At 38.2% G+C, this 15,414-nt stretch overlaps 1 protein-coding gene across 4 annotated transcripts in view; it reads right to left on the bottom strand.

Annotated features, from left to right (window-relative positions):
- Positions 1–884: 884 nt before the first annotated feature.
- Positions 885–15,414, bottom strand: part of CNOT4 (CCR4-NOT transcription complex subunit 4) — a 76,253-nt gene continuing 61,723 nt past the window's right edge. For 2 of the 4 annotated variants that reach the window (XM_064702167.1, XM_064702166.1), the window contains 2 exons: positions 3,088–3,300; positions 885–2,291 (listed from right to left, as the gene is read on the bottom strand). In XM_064702167.1, coding sequence (XP_064558237.1) covers positions 1,990–2,291; positions 3,088–3,300 — 515 coding nt within the window. In that variant the 3' untranslated portion in view covers positions 885–1,989. The remainder of the gene's footprint in view (positions 2,292–3,087; positions 3,301–15,414) is intronic. The other 2 variants (XM_064702168.1, XM_064702169.1) reach the window with 1 other exon arrangement.

Genomic DNA, 15,414 nt, shown 5'->3' with positions numbered 1-15,414 from the left:
CACTAACATGGCAATGCAAGTGAAAGAAGAGCAAAAGCATGTAGCCACCAAGTCCTGCTTTGTGTAACAGGATATTTAGAAACACATTGAGCAGATTCAAGACTTTGCTCCTCTGTCCAGTGGCTGATTCAGCATTTGTTCCCATTTCCTGACAGGCCAGCTCCTCACCCCATCCCATCCCCATTTAGGGTTCATCAGTGGAAATTCCCTTCCTTGCCCCTGCCAGCAGCCAACACTTTCAGAAGGCGGCCAGCCTGAACTGTGCAGCTCACATCAGGTGAGAGATCCTTCTGCACAGGCACCTTTAGAATTTCAGGCTCTCTGCTGCCACCCTCCTAAGCTACATCAAACAGCAGCCCAACCACAAGGTTACAGATTTTAAGTATGTCTGCTTGCAAGTATAAAAGCTTACTGGAGGCCTTCTGTCCTTTAAGAGCTCTTCATCCCCTGTTGTGCAGTGACATATTTTAAACTTTTATGCAAGGCTGTTGATGAACACAGGGAATTGTAACAAATTATCTGCCATATCTTCAGGCATATTATTGTATGCTATCCACCCCAAGTGCCATGGCATTTAATTCAGAAAATACAAACAAGATTTTCATGCTTCAGATTTAAAATGATAGCACCAATAACAGAGACTGACTCCTCGAGCTACTGCCATGAGTAAAGACAACAGAATCCCTTTAAAAGATTTAAAGTGTTATGCTTTTTCCACCCTTCAATACAGAAGTTACCACACCAAGCAGTATTTCCAATGATAAAGTAGTTCTGGTTTAGATGAATAAGAAAACCCCAAACATGCAATAGCATACACTTTTTACCAGATGCAGTAATTAAAAATCCAAGGTTAAAAAAATCAGAAAGCAAACATGAAGTCATCATCAAGTTTTCTGTTTTATTTAAGATTTTAGTTTTAATTCTGAAGAAAGAGGTACATTTCCTTGGTTTTAGTTTTAGCGTCAGGTTATAACCATGTTTATCTGTTTCTTTTTTCCTGTCTTTTCAATACTGCACAAACGTCCAGAAACTACAGGGTTAAGTAAAAGCTGCAGGCAGAGGAGGTCAGAGGTTGCTCCTGATGGTGATCATGTGGCCCCAATGCAGTGCTATCCCAGAGTGCCCAAATCAGGTGAATCTTTAAAAAAAAAAAAAAAAAAAGAGAGACTGACAGAGGAGACAGAAAGACTGAAGTAAATATCACTCGTGTTTCAGCTGCTTATAATTATATTACGTATACGCTAGGTATTAAATCTGTGAATACTTTTAAAACATTAAAGTTTACTTGAAATCTAAAGCCAAAATTAAAGAAAAATCTTATTCTCCCCTCTTTAAACCACTCTAGCAACATGCCAGTTACTCATAGCTATAAGTGTTTTGTCTTTCAACACACTTCATGTCAAACTCTGACTGATGCAATAAAATCCCCTGCTCAAAAAAAAAAAAAAACCAACAAAAAAACCAACCAACCCCAACATAGCAATTTCCCTGTGTAGTGCCACACTGAATGCAAAATAAATGCTGGGCCACTGCTTGCCCCACATGTTCAGTAACTTCATTTAAATTAAATACCATTTTTATGTTCTTGCATTTGATTCTGCATTGCACTTTTCCCCCTACTGCAGATTGACACTTTTCCACTAGGCAGAAATACTCATGTGCAAAAGACGTAAGACAGTAATATTCTCCTGAAGCATTGAGACTGCATTTTGATTTCTCTCTCTTTTTTTTTTTTTCTTAGAATGGTTAGAAAGTATTTCAAACAGCGTATTTCAAACACTGTTTCTGCAGAAACTTAACAAAAAGAATGGTCATGACCCTGTGATGGCATTGCATTTGGGGGGGGAAGTTTGATCAGGAACTGGATTCTTCAGAAAGAAAGATATGACAGGGAACAGTAGGTGGGCGTGGGGAGGAGTCAGGGTGGGACACTTCCTGCATTTCTAACGTTTTGGGTCTTATTTTTCTTCTTTTCTTTTTCTTCCTTTCCTAATGACGATCCAGCGCTGAGCTCTGTAGTAGATCTGTGGGGGTTTTACTGGGGGGTCTGAAGGCTGTCTGAAAGCCTGGAGGTGGGGAATGGAAGCTGGTGGGGTTTGAAGGAGGAGAGTAGGGATTCCAACTGGCTCTGTGCAGAGGGATCTGTGTGCCGAAGGGGTTACTGTGGTGCGTCTGTGATGGCGCTGCACTGGGGCCGTCCACCTCTGTGAGGGCCTGAAGAGATTTTAGCCAATGTGGAGGATTGTCATCTTGAAGAGTGTCTAAACTGTTTCCTGTGGAGGCTGGGATACCTAAGAAAAGAAGAAAAAGAACAGGGGTACAGGCAAGTCAGAGGAGAAGCAACAAACTGACCATGAAGGAGGTCAATTTAACCTAGCAAAAAGCAACAATGAAAAAACATGATTAGTTTGTACAGAAAATGCATTTTACATTATTATGCATAATTATTCTGCCCAAAAAACATTTAACATTAAATCAAGACAGGAGAGAGTTCACCCTCAGAGCACTTCTTCATAAAACACACATTTTTCTATCAAACATTCTGCTCAAGAACTGCCTCCTCGTCAACATAACCTCACCACACTAAGCTGCCAGTACACTCATGCTTCACCTTTTATTCTGCCTACTTGACTCATGCTTCAGCCTCTCTAACAGGGAGACACAACCAGACAGCCTTATAAAAGAGAGCTTTATAAACAAGTGGAGTATGTCCCTTTTTAAATAACCAAGTCCAGTGATTGCCTCCAGTGCCTCAGGACCAGCGACGCACATACCGGACATGCCATCCAGCAGAAGGGACACCTTACAGATTGAGCCTATAGGAAAGCACTGCTCCACCTGACTGCCTGCAAAGGTCCTGGGCATGCATTGCAAAGGCCTAAGTGACGCTCTGTTATACCTAGATGTTCCACAAAAGTTCCTGGACCCTTGAGGTTTTGTGGATGGAAGCTGGAAGAGACCACCGCATACTGACTTTTTCTTTTTTATTTTTTCTTTTTTTTTTTTTTTTTCCAGATGTAAATCAGTTTGTGCCAAATCCCCATTGGATGGTTTGCCAGTGGAGCTGAAGGAGTGAGAAACGGTTACCTGTGATGATTGCGGGGTCCATCCAGCTGCCAGGGCTGTCCCAATTCAGGCTGTCGGTGGTGGCAGTGTTGGACGTTGGTACACTGTGGTTGGCGTTGGAGGGGGAGGAAGCATTGGGCAGTCCACCAAAGTTGATGTTAATGTTCGGTAGAAGTGCCCTTAGCCCGTCCTGCCATTCCTTCATATTTAAACTCTCTACAGAACTGCTGTTGTCTGGGAGATTTACCAACAAAAAAAAAATGAAAGATAAAAAAATAAAAAGCTGAAGTTAGAAACAGATGTCCTTCTTTGGTGGGGTATGGGATTTTGCTTTTACTTTTTAAGCTAATAATTTAATACTTCCCCTGTCCAAAACCTAGGGTCAGTGTTTCCATGATTGATGAATTACTCAGAGGGGCTGGCAGGTTTTAAACAAAGTGTAAGGGAATGGGAGAAAGATATAACTCCTCCCCCAATATTTATTTCCCCATTTTGATTCAGAGACTCGAATAATCAAGGACACAGTGGCTCTCCCTCTATTAGTAACAGGGGAAAATCTACCAGGTACTTGATGAGAATAGCTGCTGCAATTTGGCTGCTTTATTGATGGGCAGCAGGCTCAAAAGGGTGATGTGCACCAAAATGAAGAAAGGCTAGGTAGGGCCTTGGAATAGAAATGGAACCAGGGAGGCTGAAGAAAATCACAGATGTATTTAGTTTTGTTATAGCTTGCTCATTCACAGCCCTAGAGATGTTCTTCCGAAGGAAATGGTAATGAAGTTGGAGGGAGTGAATTTTCCTCTTGCAGTTGAAGAACAGTAGTGAAAATTCCTTAATGACTTTTCAGAATAATTTCTGACACAGCAGTATCCTCAAAACTTTGGTAACAAGCAAACCAGACACCAAAGCAGTCAAGTCTCAACTACTTGCCTCAACATTTCAAGACATATTGGTAAAGGACAACAGGATAATGTGACTACAGCAAATGATCCCTCAACACAAAAATCACACCATGCTATCTAGAACAAACTATCTGGTTCTGTGATCCATCTCTCGTTTTAAGTATCTCAAAGCAGGACAAACCAGACATGAGCACTCCAGTATTTATCGTCCCATACAGCAAGTCATACTTTATTAGCTTGTGGTCAGTTTTATTTGGAAAGGAAGAGTTAGGCAGTATGTTGGCACATGCTTGTCTTTTTGACAAATATCTAGAACATAACCTTTTTTTTTCCCCCCCCAAATATCTCTGCCTGTCCTGATTGAGGAAAGGACCTTGATCTCAATCAGAATTGCTATAAAGAGATACTTTCCTAATACTGATACTTCATCATCAACAGAACAGATTTAAGTCTTCCTGGAAAATTAGAGGCCATCACTAACTCACAACCTTATATTGGAGAGTAAAGAAAGCAGTCTCAATTGCTATCAAACCTGCCCTGGCAGTTTCTGTAAAGCTGAATGTTCAGAAAAAAGTGGTGTCCTGGGCAATCACCTTTTAGTAACGAGAGGGGGAGAAAAAAATCCCCAAAACCAAACAAGAAAACTACTTGAATCCTGTAATTTCACAGCTCCTCCTTTTTCCTTTGGAACACTATTGCACAGAATAAATGCTTTTAAAGAATTCAGTGCCACATGTTTTTCATCAAAACCTACAATCCTGAGATTAAAAATAATAAATCAAAGTTTTAGAAAGTATTAGAAGAAAATCTCCTCAAGAGATATGGTTCACAATCCTCTAGAACATCCATAAGCCCATTTGAGAGTTCTAAATTAACTTTTTGGAACAAAAGTAGCCAGCTCACGATCACAGAAATAACCGCAACAAATTCCGCATTGCACACCATTAGTTTCCACTTTTTTTCCTCACTGCTGCTTCAAAAATCTTATGCAAAGAAATAGCTCCGTTTAATTATTTACTTCTACTGCAATGCAAAAAGCACACAAAAGTGCTTACTGCATAAGCAAGCATACTCATCTCAACACCTGTGAGCTGGGGGTCTGCAAGGGTCTCAGTCACCAACTTCACTAACCCCCAACATGCCTCAAAGCTCTTGTGCAAGAAAATGAACCCGTGGTAAACTACCTGAAACATGTCATCGAGGAAGATTAAGACAAAGTCTGAAGGATGTTACAAAGAACAGGATAGGAAAATTAATGTCATAGGGCATTAGGTCTCCTTGGGCTAAGAAAACATGTATGTTTTGTCATGTTATTCTCCATGTAAAAAAGACAATACAGCACACATAAGGGTCAAGAAAGCTAGCAAGTGTTTAGATACAAGATTCTCAAGAAATGGAAAAGGCTGGCCCTTTCTGGTGAGGAAACACTGCTGTCTGAGGCAGGCATAGTGCACCACTGCTGGGTACCCTCTCTAACACAAAACAACAGGAAATAATAAATTGAGGAAGACTGTTCTTCACCTCAACTGTCTGAACAAAATCTACTTGGATTCACAGAAGTCAAGAGATGAAAGGCCTAAAAGGATTCAGTACCTACCAAAATGGTATTGTTTGCTATCTATGAGAGAGGCAGTTTGATAAAATCTTGTGCTCCTAGGTATACAAGTGACAAAATAGAGAATTACAAAAAATTTATTGTCTTTCCCAAACAGGTGTGTTTGTGAGGCTTCAAGGCAGGTTAGGACAAAAACATTGGCCCCTGACACAAAAAACCCAAGCACCTCTTTGCTGAATTCTGGCACGTTTTAAACAGCCTAAGCGAAAATGCAAATCCACCCCAGAGACAGGAAATCACTTCTACCAACTGAAGGAAAACCATTTCTTCAGAAATCATTACTCATCCATCAGCTTGTTCTTCCTGTTAAATATGTCTATGCTTCATGATGAAGCTAGGACCACAGTTAAAAATGAGAAAAAGCTAGTTCTCAGTTAAGACAGATGTAATTAAAAGGACATTTGCATATTATCTTTCCCTACATCTAAAGTTAACTGGTTGGAAGAAGTAGTTTTCTGACTATTAGCAGACTTTACAGTTGGACACTACAATCTGGGGGTGTGAACAACCTAGGGGTGTGAGAACCAATACAACAGTTTCCCTCTCGAGTAAAAATGCTGTCTCCTTCCATAGGCTAATCTTAAAAGGCTTAAAGCAGCATGCCCACTGATAGTGGGAAAACCAAGTAAAACCCAGATGACTGCAAAGAAAGTGTTTTATAAACTAAGATAAAACTGAACATTAATTTGTATAAAACTAGTCACTTAATGAATTTCTAAATAAAATCATTGCCCCCTTATCACATCCTACCAGACAGTCAAGCAGTTTTACCTCATTCTCTACCTGCAATGCCTTAACACTTCCTTCAAATCAGGCAAAGCAGTGTGTATTTGGGGGAGAGGCCATGAAGAGGATTAATGGCCAAGCCAGAACACTGTTCTCTTGCTCATAATCAGTACTTCTGAAGATGTGTGCACAAGTGTCTGCTGCACTGATAAAGGCTGTTCTGTGACTTCCAAAATTCTGACAATGACACTGTAATGAAGACCCAAAGGTGTTTCTAATTTGGCTGTGCCACTTTGGTGACACTGACACAATCTTCTATATTGATGGGATAGCACAACTGCCAGCTTTCTTGGTGTGAGACAAGCCCACTAAAATGAATACTCCACAGTGACTAAATAATTTCAAATCATTGCCCCAATTTTGACACAAGCCTATGGTAAAATCCAAAGCAAAATTCACCCAGTACGTGCTTAAGTAAATAACGACCAATAGGAAAAATCACAAGATTGTTACATTACAGGTAAAGCAAGAACATTTCTTTGCTCTACCTAACTTGCATTCCAAAAGCAAGTTTAAGCCATTACAAAAGCCTATTTTCATGCTAATTGAGTAAAAACATTAAATACCTTCACTCCAAGTCCTAAATATCCTAGTCTCACTGAAAAGCAAACAGTCCTGCAACTCTTGGTTGCAATTATTTATTTTTAAAGAACCCATCAGTATGTCTTATGTGAGACCAAGACACACAGTGTATCAACTACAGAAAAGAGTCAAGCAAAATAAAATCAGAGGGAATCATCATTTGAGAGAAAAATAAACTTCTGACCTATGCCACATACCTGACTGCAAAGAATGGCAACAAAAGAAGCAAAGAGACTACCAAGGTGTATTCAGTAACAGAATAGCTATTTCAACAACCTGCCTGTAAAAAGGGTCTTGGGAAATCTTTAAATACACTGTACAATAAATTTTGAAGCCAAAGAAAAATGAGGGGAAAAAAAGAACAGGCAGGACTACCAGGAGTTCACCAAGAGTCTTTCAACTCAATTAGAAACAAATGGGGCCACCAGGGAAGCATACCCTTTCAAGTGACATATCTGATCCCAGTCTCTGCCTTGTGCTACCATGTTTAGAGACTCTAAGTGCTTTCCCCGAAACAGCCTATTGCCCTATTCTGAGAAGTGACTGGGGCTTCTCTATTTTGATCTCAAAATAACTTTTCACTGTATTTCTGTTTTGAAAGAGTTGTCCAGTACTTCCCTTTGAGGGGGAGAGAGAAAGACAGGACAATTCGTCACATCCAAAAAAAAATTATGACCATCACATTACATAAAGTCAAAAGCGTTTCATTCAAAGGTTGTATATTTAAACATCTACAAAACAGTTATTATATGAACTATATCTGTTTCACTTCAGTATGAGTAATAAGCTTGTTTGCTCATGAAATTGTTTAAATCACAAATAAAATCCCATTTAAACATCTGTGACCTAAAGGATTTCTCTCTCAGCTTCATTGACTCTCGATATCTGACTCCTAGAAATCCTACAATGCATAAAGCAAAAAAGGAAGTTTCATCCATTCACAGAGACTTAAGAATGTTACTGGCAGATTAGAGAAGAGGGAAACTGTCCACATATAAACAGCAGGGCTGCTCATCAGGAACACAAGTAGCCACTTCATCACATTAGAGAGACATCAAGAGAGAGGAGCACTAGAAGGTAAAGCTGTTTGCAGTGAACCTTTAAAAGCCTCACAAACATTGTCTACACATGAAACAAATCGACAATTCACAAAACCCAGATTTTTAAGAGTCATTTCACAGCACGAATGTCAAGTGAAAGTCTCGCAGTCATGAGCTCTACAAGCTGGGGAAACAAAAGAGCACATGTACATACAATTTATGTACATACACACACCTACAAAATTTGCCTTGGTAGACAAGAGACACCAGACTACCCTCAGCTTTAAAATACTGCAAATAAAGCACATTTTACTTCCACTCCATATTGATTTCCACGGTTATAGCAATTCCACTCAATTTAAAAGACAGCCACATAAACAGAAGCACACTATTTTTCCATGTCAAATAAATCCAACTGCAACTTAACTTGCCAGTTAGCCAAATTATCAAGTAAGATATATTAATTCTAAAGTATACACTTAAAGGGGGAAAATAAGATTTTCTAAATGATTTTTGATGATCTGACAGTACAACGCTCTATCTTTCTGTGACTACGTAAATGTTATGAGTCAGAAAATGTCATTTATTTTCAGAAGAAATTCCTTCCACAACATTAATATGAGGGCAGTAAGAAGACTCATATTTGCTTGCATGTACAGTGTCAGAATTTTATTAGGCTTGAGAAAAACTGTGTTACATCAAGTATTCTGGGGAGTTCTTGTGATTGACTTACACTTACCACAGCTCAAGAGACCAAACCATACTTATAGCAGCCAGCAACCCAATTTCCATCTATAAGCAAATTTTAAATTGAGATTCCAAGTTGCTTTGAAAAACATGACTGACTTCCTACAAAATGTTTCCAGAGCATCCCACATTTTTTATTACTGACTCCATAAGAAAATAGGTTTGGTACTGATAATCTTTAATATTACCATAAATCTAAACTAAGTGCACAAAGACTTAAGATATTGAAACAAATGAAATAGATACTTGAATCCTACACACAGAACAGTTTGATTAAAAAGCTCAGAAAGCATGCAATTCCATTCATCTGGAAAATAAAGTCCATTTTAACCTAAACTGCTTCCTCTCATATCATGCATCAGAATTAAATCTCACCAGGTTACCCTGTTTGTCAATAGAACAAACTTTGACTTCAAAAGAAAAACCCACATATAGAAATGTACTTGTGGGTACACAGATAGATACATGCTTAAATAAAACCAAAATATTTGAAATTTGCCCTACAGGCAATGCAGGAACTAGAAACTGCAAAGAAAAAATTGAGATCTTCAAAGCCATAGTAACAATTACCAAGAGCCTGTCGTGTTACAGAGATTCTGGATCCCAGGAATATCCAACCATTCAACCAACCCTCCAACTTCAGACTGTGAGAACAGGATTAGCACAATGAAAGCACACTCTGGCAAATTATAAACTCATTTCTAATCTTCCTACATCTGCAAACAATTAAGGCTGATATATATTTGTAGATTATTTCAATAATTCTGTGGGAAAATCAGATAAACTGCAAGAAAACCAAGTTTTCACTTTCCATGACATGAAATTCATTCTGATTATTAGGTGCTGTCTTCTAATAGAAGTGACCTATTTTTTAAATAAGTTTTTTAAAATAATTCCTCTGAGGACAAGATGAAGTTCAAGTGAGGCTGTGTAGAAGAAACCAAGAGATGGCAAGGGATGGAAAAAAAAATTTTTTTGCCCTCAAATGTGGTTTGGCAGTACTGGGAGGAGAAACACTATTTGCAAAGCTGCTCTTTCAGTTGCTACTCCTTCAGGATTAATTTATGCTCCTGCCCCAATACAATTTAAAAAAAGATTATATTGGCTCTCTCAGTTGTTTTTCAAGCTGAAGTACTTAGAAAACGTTTATGCAGAAAGCCTTAGAATTATTTGTACTTTTTGCTGAAATGCATCATTACTGGTATTTTGTTAAATATACCAAAGAAAGAGCCAAAGTTTCAGGTCCATGCCAAGGCACAGCCTTTTGTTAGACACTGAGGTAGAATGCCAAGTGCACTCACTTTCCAGTCTTTAAAAGGAAAATGCCATGTTTTTAACATCACTAAGACAGTTGCACCTTTTAACTCATGCCAGGGACCTAATGCATATTTTGAAGTGACTTCAGAAAAGCATCCCAAGGCTAAGCATCTGCCTGCTGGAGGAAGGAGACACATAAGACAACAGAACTGCCTCTAACACTACTGCAGAGCCATCCCAATATCTTACCAATTACCTGTGAAAGGAAACAGCCTTTCTATGTTTTGGTGAGCCAGCCCTAAAGAGGTTCTATTAACAATAAATGCAGTCTTCCATCCCTAAGACCCAGGCAAAAGCCAACATCTAGTGTAGGTGAAGCTCTTTTGGTGACACTACTACAGACAAAAACAGTAATGAAATTTGATGTGAAAAAACTCCTGTCTGCTTGTTTCTCCCTGTTTCTGGAAAGTTCCCAAAAAAGCTGACAGGACTAACAGTCCAGAATGCAGACTGAGTCAGCTACTCAGGCCACCTATTTCAGCCAACCCCATGTTTATTTCAAATGTAGTAGAGTTAATGTGATTAGTCACTCCTCTGATACATTGCAGCCAAATTGGAGGTTTGTTTTTTCCACTTTTTTCTTTGTCACATACATACTCTTCCAAAATAAAATTACACACTTAAAAATAGGCATCTTGCTATCAAAAAAAAAAAAAAAAAGCAGGATGCCTGTCTTTCACCATCATGCCTAAAATCTTGCAATCAAAGATTTAAAAAATTTTCTAAGACCTTAAAGCCAAGCTAGAGATGAAGACCGATATTTATGTATCAAGCCTTATTTGAAACAGTATCACCTATATAATCACCGGAAAAAAATTTCAACAGGATTTAGAAAACAGTTGCAGTATTAGCACTGAAAAGGCACTGGAAGGAAGGGTGGGTGGGCAAGATGAGATTTTGGAACAGATGGAGAAACAGGACTTAAAGGACAGGTGCTGTGGATGAAGTTCTCTCAGAGACCATGAGAAGATTACACCAAGCAAGCCAGGCCTTTGTAGTCAATTTAGGAAGTGAATGCGAGTTAAGGGACAAGACAGCAGAGCTAAGAAAAGGAACAGCCACAGCAGATTTCCATCTTGACACTGATTTAATAATTTTGAAATTAATCTGAAATCCCACTTCCATTTTATTCAGGTTAAACCTGGATGCACAAGAAAAAATGTTAAACTCCTCCAGATAAACAGAAATGAGCAAGCCAAAAGTTTAATTTCAAAATGGATTAATTCCATATTGCGCTGAACACTTCTTCACCAGTGAAACAGAAAATTAGTTATGATGGGAAATAAAAGGAGAATGAATTTCAAAGTGGGGATACACACAGATACAAAGCATCTCCTGAAGAGGAAGGATGGAGGACTAAGGACCTCCATGGGAAAAAAAAGGGTGCTGTGAGCAAAAGGACTGATGAGAAGAACAAAATGTTCAATAGCAAAGGTTGTACTAACAGTCATCTTTGTTGAGAAAACTAGGATATACAAGAATCAGTAGAAGCAATAATGTAAATAGCTGAGGGCTGTTTACAGAAGGTACTTTTCATTTTACAATTTCAAAGCAGTTTCAAATGAGGAGTGACCCTATTATCAGGGCAACACATCTACTTCTGAGAGCAGCTGCTCTGCACTCTGGAAAAGAGGCAAGCCTTTGGAAATGCCACATGTGGCACCTACAACTATTAGCTGTATCAGCTAAAATGTTCACCAGATTTCCTATTTTCAATATTTACCCCCAGTCAGAAAGACTTCAGGCAGGCATAGATCTAGCCAGGGGGCACAGAAAAGATGACACTCAGCTTTCTGTCCAGCTGGTGTTGGAAAGCCAAAGAACAAAGAAGAACACCAAGTGAGCAAGTGGTCTTCTTAAAAAGATTAGGACAGAAAAATAATTGACTAATGCCTCTCTTACTGTTAAGAGTAAGGAAACCAGTACTTAAAACAGGCATTAAGGCTTTCATGTACTGTCAGGTCAAGAGGAAGAGTACAGGAAAATATTTTACCATGGCATCCAAATAAAGGGATGTGAGGCACCAATGTTTAAGTCACATTCTTGTTGCTAGGGTATGGGATCAAATGCCTTTTTTACACAGCACTTGGAGAATTTTTACAGCATGCTGACTTTGACAGCCATACCACATAGCCCAAACCCTCTTTTGAAAAGGCAAAGTAGCAGAACACATCCAAAACCCTGTATCAAATCATTATCCTGAGACCACAGGAAAATGTCAGCTCCTATGCCACAAATTCTCTGTTTCCATCCAAGACTGTATAAAACAAGGCTTGGAGTATGTGTCTGTTTGTTTTCACGAAATAGAAACAACCCAAGGAAAGGAGACAAAAAAAACAAAGACCAAATTAAAAAATATGTCTCTCAAATGGAAATGCAAGTATGTTATGGGAAAATAGCAAGTCAGACAAGGAATCTTAGTATTAAAGGGAAAACATGTTAAACTTTATTCTGATATGTCATCTTTTTTTGTGCTGTAAATAGTATTTAAGTAATATGACCACAGCCGACATATAAGGATCTTCCCTTGTTTTACTAAAATCTTGTCTAAAAGGTAGCATTAGGCAAGAAAGGATTTGATGTCCAAGGCAAATTCAAAGGCTGGAGAGCTTAGAGGCCAGAAAATTTAAAGCAGCAGAAGATGTAACACCATAAATAGGTCAGAAATGGAAGAACTCAGTACTTTAGGTGGGAAAATGTTGGACATTCTTAATAAAACCATCATTGCTTTGTCCTCTCTGCTACCAGCTACTGCTTCCCAAAAACCTAAATGCAGCCATGATATGAAGACATGCGTGCTAATCTGTGTCTGGATAAGGAGAGCAACACCACTACCACAGACACTGCTGGGGGACACCCAAAATTATTAGAGTTGCCTACTCATTTATTAAGTCTCATCTTTAAATATACATAATATCAATCAATAAGGATATACATATTCAACAGATATAAGCCACAACATCAAAACTAAAAGGTCTTGAGAAAAGGAAATTTTGATTCTTCATTATATTCTATTACACAGACTTATTTCATTCAACTCCCATGTTCTGAAATATCCTGTGGCAGCTCCTGTATCAGTCAGCTGCATAATTAAAATATCTTGATGAACTTTTTACAATGGCTATCTTTAACGACAATAAATAAAATATTTTTCCCCATCCTAAATAAGGTTAAATTCTTTATGCTTCATATCTGTGTCCACTTGACTCTTTCCTCTATTTAGATTTTTAATATATGATATATATAAATTGTCTCTGTCTAACAAGCATTTGGAGAAAGCTTTGAGACATAATATTTAGGCTGCCCCGTGCAGAGTCAGAAATTGGACTTGATGATCCTGGTGGGTCCCTTCCAACTCAGGGGCTTCAATGATTTTTTTGGGAAGAATATACACAGGAGTGTAGGTGTAGGAGTAGTCTTAGAAGAGTCCAAACTACCTCATTATTCTGGTCTGCATAGAGCTTACAATTAAGTTTTACATTCAGGGTAATTATGAAATTACAAAATGAAGTAATAGCCAGTGTTTTAAAATGTCAAGTACTTCATCTTGTGCAGAACTGATGGGGAATGTGGACTAACCATTTTCAACTTGTTCCTAATTCTTTTAACTCTGTGAGTTTGTAACTGTACTTCTATGTAACAAAATCAATGAGTACCATCTACTCAGTAAATTCAAGAAACAAAATCATATATTTATAAATTAATATGTATACATCTCATTTTGTACACATAAGTCCCAAAAGACACTGTTAATCTGAATCCTACCTTATTCTATGATCCCATATTATACCTATTATTTTTGAACACACCACCAGGCAGTAGGGCAGCAAAGATGATAGTGTACTAGCTATCAAATGACAAAGAGTTTCCTGTTATCCTATAGTAAAATAAAAATAAAGGCACACACCCACCCACACTGCTGCCAGTAAATCAATCTTTCCCTTGGCATTATCTGCAGAACAAAGCATAGCTGCTGGCCAATGCTCTCAGGATGGCTTGCATACAATCTAGGGGAAGATTGCTTGCAACAAGAATCACAGTGTTCATGAAGAAGTCACTGGACTTTTCTCCTGAAGCACAGTTACACATTTATAATTTCATAGTAAACCATCTAATCCATCCCACTCCAGAGAACAGCAATAAGCTTAAATTGTCCCTGAAAACGACAAGATGAAACATCTGCTACAGTCTGAAAAATGATACAGTGAGGGAAGAAAAAAAGTTACTCTGGGAATCAATCAATCAAAAAGTTCATTTAAATATGGGTTGGGGACAAATGTATGCCTGATAAGGACACACTTCAAACACATGCATAATAAATCTATAAAGTCAGTCATGTGTCATTGTGTCATTTCACTGGAAACCACAAAATTAGTTAATAATTAACTACTTCCTCTAAGAAATAAGCAACCAAATTCCATATAGAAATTATTTAAGTGAGAGCTTAATTAAAAAAAAAAGAAATGTAGGTAGTGCTTGTGTTCCTCCATTTCAATTGGGTACATCACAGAACAGACCTGCCTGAAGCTGTGAGTTTATGAATGCAGCACAGCTCAAATAAACACAAGGCAGTTTCAGCAAATTACATTTAACATGTCACATAGGAGCATTTCAAATTCATGTGAACGATAATGTCTAAAGTAGAAACAGCAGCAGTTTACAAGATAACATTTTCTTAATTCAAGCTTCCATACCACAAATACACCTAGTGAAACCAACTCAAATTCAGAAAGCCTAGAAAACTAACATGTGAATTTATAGAAGTTATTAGATCTGCTTGTTTTGACATAAATAAAAAGCTTCAAAAGGGTTGATTAAATAGAGCAAGCAGATACAGACTCATGTGCCTGTTCCTACCCCCCCCTTTTTTTTTACCAGTAACTGCTCCAGCATTAACTACTTGAGGAATTTATAATCCTGTAAAAACCTGTGATCAAAGACCTTAAGAAACACGTGGCTTTTACAGCAGTAGAAGGTCTCTGCTATGAGACAGAATGCAAAGTTTCCCCTACACTTGGTTTCTTTTCCTGTTATATCTGAACCAGCCAAGCTGGTAACATTGACCAAAACATCCTAATGTGGACTAACTAAAGAACCAAGAGAAACGAGCTTCAGGTTGACAGTTCCATACTGCTAACCGGAAGCATATATATTATATTTTATCTCATATATAAAAGATATGCTACCTTTTTAGCAGGTCAGCTAGGGTATGATAAAGTCTTATACACAGGAGTTCTCTGTACTTGGACACAACTTTCTTTCCCCAACCCCACCAGATAGATGTATCTGTAAATTAAACAAGGAAACTAGGAAAATTCAGTAATTAAATACTTGCTACTGATAGATTAAAACAAAAAAC

The sequence above is a fragment of the Zonotrichia leucophrys genome, chromosome 1A, assembly GCF_028769735.1.
Source record: "Zonotrichia leucophrys gambelii isolate GWCS_2022_RI chromosome 1A, RI_Zleu_2.0, whole genome shotgun sequence".
Lineage (NCBI taxonomy): Eukaryota > Metazoa > Chordata > Aves > Passeriformes > Passerellidae > Zonotrichia > Zonotrichia leucophrys.
Note: the sequence above shows the minus strand (reverse complement) of the source record. Positions and strands in the feature narration are given on the sequence as shown.